The sequence below is a fragment of the Electrophorus electricus genome, chromosome 7 (genome assembly GCF_013358815.1).
Source record: "Electrophorus electricus isolate fEleEle1 chromosome 7, fEleEle1.pri, whole genome shotgun sequence".
Classification (NCBI taxonomy): Eukaryota; Metazoa; Chordata; class Actinopteri; order Gymnotiformes; family Gymnotidae; genus Electrophorus; species Electrophorus electricus.
In genome coordinates, this window is record NC_049541.1 from 5393320 (window position 1) to 5406350 (window position 13031).

The 13031-nt window shown below is 43.8% G+C and overlaps 1 protein-coding gene across 1 annotated transcript in view; it reads right to left on the reverse strand.

The window, feature by feature from the left end:
• Positions 1–13031, reverse strand: part of pde1cb (phosphodiesterase 1C, calmodulin-dependent b) — a 32510-nt gene that overhangs the window by 11935 nt on the left and 7544 nt on the right. Inside the window, exons 3-4 of the mRNA XM_035527798.1 lie at positions 2392–2505; positions 251–433 (exon numbers count right to left, since the gene is read on the reverse strand). Of these exons, the coding sequence (XP_035383691.1) occupies positions 251–433; positions 2392–2505 (297 nt within the window). The remainder of the gene's footprint in view (positions 1–250; positions 434–2391; positions 2506–13031) is intronic.

The window sequence follows — 13031 nt, forward strand, 5'->3', positions numbered from 1 at the left end:
CAGCAAAGTATCCTATTCTTTGTGATGAGGAAAATATGTAGCTAAGTAATGGTTTGGAGGCAATGAATGAAACTTGGTGATAGGGTCATCACAGACCTCTTTACCATTTCAAAATAATACATCTGTTATTTCAACTACCTCTGGAGTTTTCTATTCTACTCGGTCCTAAGTACGGCGGCAGCCAACAGCCATGGAGAAACTACTCTGGCAGGCCAGCGTTCCGCTAGTGGTGGGGCAGGCCAGAACACACCTCTCCACAAATATCCCGGCCTGCACGGCGTGTACAATACTGCGGAAGCGCGGCTTCTCCTCCGTCCGCCGTAGCATCAGGCCCATCTGACGCGTGAACGTGGAGGCCAGCCAGTCACGCACCTCCGACGGCACCGAGTCAGACTGGATGTCGCTGAGCTCATCCTCCGTGTCCACCAGCCGCCTGAGTGCAAGAGCGAGAGAGAGAGAGAGAGAGAGAGAGAGAGAGAGAGAGAGAGAGAGAGAGAGAGACAGAAAGACGAAGAAAGAGACAGAAAGAAAAGGGGGAGCAAGATAGAGAGAAAAAGAAAGAGAAACGGAGAAAGAAGGAGAGAGACAGAAGGGTGAAAAGACACAGGAAATTAGCCTACAGTAAACAACTGTCATCCATCTTAAATCCTGCCATATTAATTAGCCACACACCATTTAGAGCGTGTCTAATGCCAGCTGAGCTGGGGTGGAGGGTAGGTCAGGCTCCCAGACCAACCTCAGCTCACCTTTCAGAATCATTATGTTAATGCCTTGAATTCTTCATTTGGAGCCGATAGCCATTTACAACCCATCTCGTAAACTTCCAAACAATTTCACATGTGCTAGATGAATGGGAACTCTCTCGAATAAGACATTCCGGTCTTTTTTTAGCATGTCTATTACATTATGTCAACAGTATTTGACAGTTTCACTTGACTGTACCATTTCCAGGCTGCTCAAACGGATGGCAGGGCATATTGCGCTGCAAAATCACAAGTCTAAGATGTAAAATATTATCAACATTGGCTAGCAATCTGCTCCGGGATCAGCGGGCAGGCACAGCTGACCGTTCCACCTCTCACTGTTTTTTCCTGATTATAGGATAAGCGAGCATTTGAAACCGTCTGCCGTTTAACAGAGCCCTGATCGACACTCCTCTATCGATATCTAGACGCAGTTCTGCATGTCGCTAGCCAAGGTGCAAGGACCCAAACGTAGAGCGTCCTGGATATGTTCGAAGACGTGTCCTCTGAAGCGATATTTCCCAAACCAGTCCTCAGGGAATGCCTGACAACCATTGCTGTACACCAGCTCCCGACCGGCAGCGTTCCAAACCGATCAAGAACGTGGGATATCTAGTGGTGTGGTGCCGGGAGCGGTAAGAGAACAAGAAAGTGGTCTCGTCTGTCCCTGAGGACTTGGTTGGCAAACCCTGCTCTAAAGTGAGACATCAAGTTGTCAGTACAACCACAATTAGGCTGACTGTTCAGAATTTTTACAAATCTGGCAAGAAAAGAACTAAGTAGGTAAATTTTGATGAGTTGTGTTCAAAATCCTACATGATGTTTTACAATAGCTGTGATGATAAATAATGCTGGCTAGTGACATCCACGTAACTATGCCAAGTGATTTGTTATGACCTTCTAATGCTTTCTGAACCCCCTTTCAAAATGTTGGCATTTCTCCTTATTTCTCCAGTTCTCAATATGTAATCAGTTTCATGCAGCCTCCATTAGTGCTATTGAATGGTCCTTGGTAGAAATTGTGCTTGGATGCTGATCTGAGAGCAGTTTGGCCTGTTCTTGGAAAAGGGCACACTTCAGGTTCGGTCATTCATCACGTCTCTCTGGTGCATGTGGGTTCCAATGCAGAATGACAGACAGTAAATATAAGCCAGAAACCCAATGTCGGCACATAAAGAATGTTCTGCTGATGAATGCTGGGCTGTTTTGGGACCCAGAGTTCCTTTTTTTTTTTTAATACAGCAGAGAGTTCACAGAGAGGTAATCTGTATCTCAGACTTTGGACATAATGAAATGAGACTGATTGAAACAGTCACATTTGTTTACAAGTGTTTTGAATCCTTCTCAGATTCGTATTCTTTTTCCAATAATTCTGTTCATTTAGCATGACTTCACCGACACTGAGCTGTGCGTGTTATCCATAAAAACTGCAGTGGCAATTAATTATGGGACATGAAATTCCTTCTACAGTTAATACGACTGGCACTTAAAATCTTAACACATTAAAGCTCCTTCCTCCTTAGTTTATCCTTGAATATAACCTGAGATTGGAAAGTCTTGCAATTTTGTGAGGCACAAAGACAGCTCTGGCTGTTAAAAGTACGACCTTGAAACACACCACAGAAAATAAAGAAAGTTGACACTTTACCTTGTCTCTTCGATATAAACAGACTCGAGCACAGAGGCTGCATATTCAAGGTTCTTCTTCAGGTCAACAAGGGATGCCTCCCCCCTCTCGAGCTGTTTCACAAGACACCGCAATCTGAACACAAAATAAAGAGCAGAGCTTTGACCATCAAATGAACAAAATGGAATTTACTAACAAGCAATCAGATGTCTGCTTACGTAGCAAATGTACCAAATGTCTTCTAAACTAGGAGGCGTTTGGCTCCAACTCTAGTCCACTGTACTTTTCCCAAATAATAACCATCTTTAGATGATTTGATAATCTTAATGTTAATCGGGGACATGAACCCTGTAAGAAGTTGGGTCTCCAGGTGGACAGTCGGTGGCCATTGTTCTACAGTACGCTTTCTCAGGACTTTTCTCCACAAGTGTTTGCTGTTTTCTCTTATCTCACATACCCATATTGAACTCCTAGCTGATTTATTGAGTCAAGGGGGCTGAGAACTGGTAAAACACTAAAATGTGCCTTCTGGGGTCCTCAAGAATAAGGACTGGAAAATACTCCAGAGCCTTAACTATTATCATCTATAGTGGTGATGCATTTGAGAATGAAAAGAATATTAAGTTAAAAGGGGTTACTTTAATACCAATTCTCTAGAGAACAGTCAAACTCACGGAGTGCTGATTTAAGTCCACCAGCCAACATGAAACTACCCAGCTGTAGCACTGCAAAGCACAAGAGACGCACTAATGCATTTTACTGCACTGGAAGAGCAAAGAAGTAGAGATGTACTGCAGTACATCAGGACGGGGATCAGATACACTTGAACAACTATATTAAGTTATTTCTGCTTCCTGAGTTTGAGGGTGTTGTTGGGAAGTGTTGATAAGGATTTCAGTATTTGATTATTACTGAATACTGCTGCCATTGTGAGATTATTACATCTGTTTCAGAACACTGTGTATTGCTGGAGTCCCACCCGCACCCCAGTTTGAAGCCTCAAAATGATTCATCGCTCTGTCTGCTTGAAGCCAATTAGCAAGATAACTGACCATGCCTACAGTACTTTATAATTTATTAATTTCTAATCTTCAAAAATGTAATACTAAACAATAACAGACAAAGGAGAGAAACACCCCCCCCAATATGTGTGGAATTACTTCTTTAGAGGGATACAAATGGCTATTCTTGTTATTCTGAATGTATTTTAAAAATGCTGTAAATGTGGTGTATATATATATATATACATTTATCTATATATAGTGTATACACTTTTTTTTGTGTGTGTATGTATATATATATATATATACAAAAGTTGTGTGTATGCTGCAGGTCAGCTGTTTTCCAGGTACACCTCACATAGTTCATCTTACAGAAACTGCACACATAAATGTTTTTTTATAGATTTATAGATGGATTTGGCTGATCTCCCTGAATTATTATGAGATTTTCACTGAAGGGCATCCTTGAACAAAGCTTTTCAGTCAGGTCCACCACAACGTCTGTCTCACTTGTAGTCGTCATCGGGATATTACATACAGATCAAAGTATCATTCCTGTTCATCATAACTAGCTGAAGAAGCTTGTGGGTCATCATAGCTGGCAGAGGGTGCTCTGTGTATACTTTTGAGCATGCATTTCTAAATGTGTGTGTGAGTGTGTGTGTGTGTGTGTGTGTGTGTGTGTGTGTGTGTGTGTGTGTGTGTGTGTGTGTGATCAGCCTGTCTGCTCAGGATGGGCCGGGTAAGTTGGGAGGAAGGCTTGACCACTTTGTCTTCATCTCCCCGTGCATCTTGGCCCATGCATGGCTGGAACTTGCCTTTTCAGTATTTCTCAGCCAGCCCTCTTGGTACAAGTGAGAAAGCCTATTTACGGCATACAAGAAAGGTAGAAAGCCTACGCTAACCAAATACATAGAGCTGTAAATGTAACCCCAGTAAAATACATTAAACATCTGAGCAATTGAGCAGTACAAACTGTTGATTATTTGTAAAAATACAAATGTTGATGTGTTTTTAATATTCTCGTTCAACCAAAAGTATATTTTATGTGATAACAAACAGTAGTTAGATTTGCTGAATGTATCCGGCCTTATTAGCCCAAGCAGATTGATGGAATCTTTGGAAATAGCTAGTTTGAAGCTGTCTGTCCATTTAATATAAATTAAAATAATCAGAAAATGTGTATAAATAATTTAATGAACACAAAACAATAAGTGGAATTTTTACACATCATTTATTGCTTTCTGGAGGCTTGCATACTTGGCCAGCACATAAAGAAGCTCTGCCACAGCTGCCGTGCCCTGAGTGGCATCAGTGAGATTCATGCTGGGTTTGAGTGATGGGTTTTGATGTAGACCCTATACACACACACACACACACACACACACACACACACACACACACACACACACACACACACACACACACACACACACACACACACACACACACACACACACACACACACACACACACACACACACACACCCTTCCCCTTGGCCTGGTGATGCAAGAGCTTCCAGGCCTAGATGGCAGACATTCATGTTTACCATCTAAGACCTACTTCCCACATTTGCATACCCTGCACTCACACTGCCAACATATGAAAGAGCAGGCACTCATTGGTTGAATAAGCAACTACTCATTATATGTATGAATGCCAAGAGGACCTATATCTGAAATACCCCGTGTCAAATATACCAGCGGACTCGAGGATAATTCTGCGTAGCTGTTTTATACAATGTGCAAAGGGTTCATTGCATGTCAGTGTGTTTCTACATGTCAGTGGCTTGGCTGTTCCCCCTTCCCTGCACTACGCCCTCTTCTGCAAAAGCAAACTTTCGCATGCTGTGAAGTCCAGAGGCGAAGTACCGTAGATGAGCTGTCATCTAGAGCAGCTGCAGGCCAAAATCAGACCCCTACTGCCACAGCGCTGTGTGTGATGTGTCAGACCGAGTGTAATCGATGCCTTGGGTCAATGCAGTTGCACGAGAGGGGGTGTTTGGGGGAGCCCACCTCTTCCCACGTGACACTCCAAACTGCTTTCAAAGAAGCGGGAGGCCCAATCAACTCGTTCCTGTCCGAGCCTGCCCGGACTGCGCGACTGTCCCGCACTGATGACAGATGACATGTGCTCTGTGGCTGTACTGCGTCAAACTCCACAGACTAAGAGCACAGACCTAGGATCGAGTTTTTGGCCGAGAGTATACGCTTCTGGTTGTATCCCAGATGCCTCTCTATTTGGCATTACTTCATACCATCTGTAGTGCATGTATGTCAGGAGCAGGAAGCCATTTGAGACTGTGCAGAAAGGGAGAAGGTCATGCATCAAGTGCCACTTTGAGATGCTCGATACAATGGTTTTGTCTGTTTGCCATTTTTCAATTATAAATGGGGTTTCGTAATACACGCAAATATTTGAGAACATTGGAGAGAAGAGTGGACAAACCTACCTGCTGCAAATCCATTCTATTCAGACTTGCAAACCTAGCATTGCTTAACGGACTGGAACCGGTATTGTCATAGTGTCCATCAGAACCACACATGACAGACAGCTGAATGGGATCCTTTATGTAGTCCACACAAAGCTTGATGGTGGTGCGAGAGGAGCTGGGAGATTTGTCAAGGCGTGCGTGGGTGGAAAATGATGCTCCGTACACGTACACGTACAGGCTAAACGCAGCCCACCCATATGAAACTCCGACAGTCACACTTACCAATGCAAGATTTCAACAATAGATTTTCTGGGGGGATGCCCTACGCAGTGTAAGGTTTCCCTTGTCACTCAAAAAAGCTAGTGAAGTGAAAGAGTGGATGAATCATTGCCATGACGCTGGCCTTTGTAATATGCATAGGATGCAGCCAACTGCTCCATTTAGTATTTTGCGCATCCCATGGGAATCGTAGATTCCAGGTTCATAAAAGTTCTGTTCTGTTCTGAGCACTTAGAAATGAAAAGCATCCATTTGGTCTACTTCTCCCTTAAGTACGCTAATAACAAACGTTTCCATCTGAAAGCTACAGATGTCTGAGAGCCTAACCCTCACACTCCCAGCCTGTAGGTTCTGTCTATTAAACTCATTTAATCAACACAACTGCAACATCAGTCAAAATAATTGAGTTTCTTATTCGTAATTGTGTAGCCTAGTTGTTGGAAAGATGAAACAGTTGTTTTATGCCCAATGTGTGTGACATTTCTCCAAATTTCCCTGTAGAATCTGTTTTTTGTTTTTTGTTTTTTTAAATGGCATGTAAATTGCCTGTTCATATCACACAGCGCGGGTTCATTCTGATTCTTCTCTAATCAGCTTCCCAGTGTTAGATGTGTTAGGTAGGCTCCAGGAGCAAAGCCTGCCTTACGAAGTCCAGAAACAAAACCACTTCCAGTTCCAGCTGAAGGCTTCTTCACAAACGACAAGGGATTCCTCAGCGTTAATGCACGGGCGTTCATACAGCAGCACGGAAGCTTTTTAAGTGGAAGTAAAAGTAGCATCTTTAGCCTGGCAGAGGATAAATAGCTTCGCGGCGCACAGTTCGTAGAGTGCATAAAGTTATGTCGATGTGCCATAAATTTAGCCTCGCAACGCAACGCCACTGATCATCTTAGGCATCTCATTAAATATTTATGCCTGAACACGGTCTGGCAGGGCAGCATTTATCCTCTAATGAAATTCCAGATGAATTTGCATCAGGATGACGGAGAGGCTTGTGATGACAAACAGGAGTTGGAAACATAACACGGGGAGATCCCGTCAGGAGAGCCAAAAAGCGCAATGCGAATGGCGGCGAGTGGGCGGATGGTACGGCCAGTGTCGGCCTGCCGTGTCTGTGAGGACCACCGTGTGTGAGGGCCTTCAGTTGTGAGGACCACTGTGCTCTCGAATGCAGCAAAATTCAGAAAGACTGAGGCAGCTTCTGCTAGAGTTGTGTCTGCGGCGTAAAAATGTTTGCAGAGAGTGTGATCTGACTGCAGAAAAAAATCCACCATGATGTCTGGGTGGGCTTCCTGCTAATTCTATTTTGCTATTTCCAGGCACCTGCTGGTGTTGCATGGAAATGCGATAATGCCTAAACTGACCCAGAGCTTTGCCTGGCTAGATGACATACATGAACCTGGGACCAAAGCACAAAAAACCTCCGTACAAACCCTACACACCATAATGCAATCTTGGCGGCACCAACTCGTTTATTTGTGGACGTTTGTCAACGGTCCTGTGAAGGAACAGTCGTCCCAGCAGATATGTGAAGTCATGCATTACATTCAATTAAATCTCAATACCTATTCTGTCTGTGACTTCCTAAGGGATAAAGCTACCAAGCGTGTTGTCAGGGAGCGCCTGATCTCTTTATCTATCCGTGGATCACTCTATAGCTGTTCAGCAGGTTGCGAAGCAGCTATCGTTTTCTCATTTTGTATTTTTCCTTTTCTGCTGCTACCATAACGTTCAACCATTGTGCCATCCATCAGAGTTCATTAAGGTCTGGCCTGCATCCAATTCCTTCCCAATCATCTACCGGCTGGACCGCATCTTCAAAACAGTAATGACCTCACTCTCCCAGGGGATTCGTCTCCGGCCTGCGCAGCGTGTCGCCTTGACGAGCTGCAGCGATGCGCCTTGCCGCTGGCTGCTTTTCTACAAAGCCCCAGCAAGTTTAGATCAAAGATTCTGTTTTTTTGAGACTGCCTTTTTAAAAAAAAAAAAAACTCATTTCAATCCCAGGCTTACAGGTGATATCGCATGATATCACAGGCAACAACAATCCCCCAGCAAACAGCAGTTAATGTCTGGGACATTAACACGTAGTCATTAGTCTTTGCCTCTCGTCTTTGTTCCTGCACATTTCTCTCCATGTCTCTCTCTCCATCTCTCACTCTCCCTTATGCCTCATGTCACTAATTAGCGACTGCACACAAACGGGAAAATCAATTAATGACAGATGAAAATAAAGTAACGGCAGGGCCCGGAGGAGTGAGAGCCGTGGTGAAATGCCAGCCCGATGTTTTGCCACGCAATTAGAGAGGTAATGAAAGCCCTAAATGAACACGGCGATGTCCTGCTCTGCACTCGAGTGGGGACCCGGGGGGAGTGTTTCGGGGGGGGATGGGGTTGGGTAGGGATGGGATGAGGGAAGGCCGATCGAACAGTGGAAGCCTGAGGAGTCGTGCCACTCCACTCATCACTGCTCCTCTGCAGGGCTTTGGCTTGTGAAAAATGCATCGCCCACCTGATGCTGATGCCCAATACCGCGTGTCTCCACAAACTCTTCCATGCCAAAGAAGCAAACTTAAGTTGAGTGTGTCGCTGTTTATTAACCATGAGTAATCGCGCTCATTTTGCATGTGTCATGCCTAGCCGTTGTGAAATCTATAGGCTGGTTTTAACCGGCTGGGAGTGGTTCGCACGTTCAGAGAAGTCATCCAATTTCTGACACGCGAGGCCTAACTTTTGGCTTAGTGCGTTTTAAACCTTCTTCTTTCCCGAAGACTCCTACTGTTTTATGTAAGGGCTTTGCACGTAAAATACATATACAGACGGTCAAGGATGCACACACAGGTTGACAACAACTGTCCACTGACATGCACCTGTTTCTAAAATGCTGTAGCACTCAGCGCAGTACCATTGCAAAGTGTCTTCCAGTGTCCGTTCTGTACACAACGAACGTGGATATGTCACAAGTTGACTCTAGTGCTGCGACTCGTTGCATATACCGTGCACAGCCGAGATGTGAGCAGCACCCTGTGTCTTTCATTAGCGCGATTCACACAGATGTGCAGCAGGCTGCACCCTGTCAGGGAGCTGGCAGGAAGCTGGAGTTCACTGAATGGCGTCATGCGGCGTTACATAATAATGGCAGATTAAGGAGTGGCTTCTATGGCAAGGAGACGCATGGGTGGACGGAATCTAGAAGTGGAAGGGGATTACAATTACTTTGGAATCCACATGGCTCTGAAGGGACTGACAGAGAAGTGAATCTGCGCCATCACAGGATGCCTTGGTTTTAATTCGGTTTCAATGTGTTTATCACCTACTATGAGTTTATACTAATATAATCTTTTATTAATATTAGAGATGGTGTTGAGACAGAACCGAAGTATTGTGGTAGAGAACTGTAGCGATTTGAGCACAGATCCACCCCAGTTTGAACGTACTATAATTCGATAAGATCAAGACACTAAAACAAAATTTGATTTTGGTCAATATGATTAAACATCTGTAGGGAAGGCCGGGTCTGTCCCTCCTGCAGAACAGGAAGAACAAATCTCTGGCAACACCAAGGTCATGGGTTCTGTCCCCATCAGGCACAAACTCTAATAAATATATAGGACCATCAACCAAACACTCAGAAGGTAATTTCAGCTTGTCACTGTGTCAATAAGTCAATAGTCAATAACAGCAATTTTGTTTTTAAAAAGGTCATCAAATCTACGTTTAACACTGCGAGATGAAACCACTTTGACACATTAATGGACTCTGAGATGCACACAGAGCCTGTGTGAGGTCTTTTTAATTGTCACAGGCAGCTGCAGCTGCACCTGACAGAAAGCCTGACTCTTCCTGTACATCTTTCAGATCACACCGCATGGCCTGTTTTCCCCGTGTCACGAGGCTTGGAAAGAAGCAAAGCCTTGATCACCGCAAATCGCCACGCTAATGATCCCAACACCGCCACACGCGCAAACCCCTTTGATTGTCAAGGTCCTTTAAACCCACAGAAACAAACTCAAAGAGCCGTAGCACCGCCGTCCTACACAAGCGAAGTCACCCGGTTAAACTACGGTCAGCGGCAAAGCCCCGCTCGAAGCCCAGTGTCACTCAGGCGCAGTGGCCCTGGGGGCGTCTGCGGTTTGCTGAGGTTCGAGCAGAGCAGGAGCTGTTGGTAGGAAGCGGAGATCTCCCGGGACCGCAGCCGCTGGGCTTTGCAGATGGCTGGAGGACATGGAGTTTCTGTGTCGACTTTCCAAGTGCCCTTTGTGGTGTGTGTGTGTGTGTGTGTGTGAGGGACAGAAAGGAAGAAAAGCTGAGAGCACACAAACCAGTTAGTAACAGAACACAAGCCAGGTCATTATCTGACCTGTGTTCTTTTTCTCTCCCTACTTACGTACTAAATTATTGCTGGATCATTGTTGGACATCAGAACAGATTAGCTTACATTAGACCAGCCACTGGAAACCCTGGAAGTAAAACACCAAGCTAAATATGCCAAGACACTCCATAAATATGTCCTGTCCATTTATTTGTTCCAGAGGAATACAGCATGGCACTAAAGTCCAAAAGGATATTTACTCAACTGTGAAATTAAAGTTGTTTACATGTACATTGTGAGGAGTAAGAGCAGTGATTTAATCAAGCGGTAATAAAACGCAGCATGTAGAGCAGCAGAGACATGAAACAATTCTTATATAGATGAACCAATCTCCTAGATTTGTCTTCCACAATAAGGGTGTCAGGGTAGCTGGACCCCTAGAGGTGCACTTGACTTTAATCCTAAAATAGCCAGTGAACATAAGCTTTTCAACTCTTATAACACACACACACACACACACACACACACATAAACAAAAGCCATCCTTTCACAACACCCTAGAACCACTGCTCCCTCCTAGATTCAGTTACAACCAAACACACCTCACCAAGGCTAAACATGTGATGCTCAGCACTTGACATTTTCAGGGCTCGGGTTCTCCTGTAAAACAGGAGACTCTCCAAAGCAAATTAATATTCCATTAGCGGTTCAATTAGGCCTGATTAATTAAGCTGTGGAATTAACAATAGCACCAGAAGCTGTGAAAGAACACCAGTGACCACGTGGGCTAAACGGGAGCTTTTAGGGTTAACAAGCTCACCACAAGGTCTACAGCACTCACTCAAGGACAATTTAAAGGGCTCGGGCTTTAGCTGCCTGCTGTCATTTACACCAAATTTTTTAAAAGGTTACACTTCATCCGAGAGAAATAAATGTGTTGTTCTCCTAGATAACTAGCTATCCGACCAAATAAATAAATAGAAAGTTCAGTCATAGACACTCGGTTGGATAGGTACTCCAGACTCAAGGTCAGTGCTCAAGCTGCATTATTAAAGCTTTTTATTAAATTCTTTTATTATGTTCCATTGTAGAATATTTGATCCATTATTTATCTGTTATCCTAGCTGCACTTGGTGTAATGACTTTGTTATTTAGTTTTCTTTAAACAAGCCAATCAACACACACACTTCTGGTCCGAATTTGGGTTTACATTACTCCTGTCAGTTTGTGCCAGTACTGCAGTTGTTTAAGAGGGCATGTTTTAGCCTCAGTATTCTGTATTCTTCTTTGTCTGTCCAAGAAAAAAAATCTTCACCGCAATGTTTTTATATCTTTTTCACTATATTGTTTTCAGGGTTCCCCGGTAAATGCTTGCATGTGTCAATTACCAAATTTGATTCAATTAATTCATTTTATTAACCTTAGTAAACTGCACCAAATCCTTCTACTGTTTCAATTGTGTTTGTTCACTGATTTAAAAAAATATTTTAAAATATTATGGGCTCAGTAGCCTCCTATGGGTTCAACGAAGGCCAGTTAAACAAACATCGCAGATTTGTAGATGACAACACCAAACACAGATTTGCTCTTTCAGAAGCCATGGGGCAGACCCAAATGAAATGACATATGTAAATGACAACCTCAGATGCTAATTTAACTCTTTCTCAGGTGAGTCATCGGGGCTCATCAGACAGGCCATGTTTTCGTATCACACCTGAACCAAATGCGCACACACAGGACAAGACAGGCATATAGGGACAGGCAAGGATAGGCACTGGCCCTGTAGGGTACCAGTGATTTGAAACTCTTTGACAGTTAATGGGTTAAAAAGTAAAGCACATGGGTGGGCACACACACACACACAAACAGTAGAAAAGTAAAAGTAACTGAAATAATCAGATTATGTTGCTGTAATATAGTAATCCTTTCAATTACGTTACAGACACACTTTTAATAGGCATTCAGTAATCTGTAAAGGAATATATATTTAAAGTCACTTTTCCAACCCTGGGATTGAGCGCTGGTGATGCGTGGCAGTGTGTGTGGGCCGTTGACCTGTCCAGATAGGAGCCTGTCCACCTGCCTGACTCTCCAGCACAGCCTGCTTTCCAGAGCTGAGCCTCCAGCCGTATCCTTCCTCTGGATAGGCACTGGTCTTGTATCATAGAATGTGTAGAGCCTGCCTACTGAAAACAATGGATTTTAGAGAGCTGAAGGAATGCAGTGGTTTGGGGGTGGCGTGGAAACCACACACACACACACACATGCAGATGCGCGCACACACACACACACACACACACACACACATGCAAATGTACACACACACACACTTGCTACAGGTGTGCTGGGAGCAGGATTAGAGAATGTAGACTACCTGGTCCATTACCTTTTTTTATATATCGATAAATAATTCATCTGCTAAAGTTCAACATTTTTAACGTTGACATTTTGTACAATTTTACTAACAATTTCCGTTTCCATTGTCTATATTGACAAATATTTGAAGCAATTTTCAAAAAGAATAAAGAGATTAAATAACAGACAAAAAACCCTTTTAGTCAGCTTGCTCCCTACCTCTGACATCTGACCACTACCATAACTGGCCTTGATCGCTTAAGGAAAATATTGCAGACA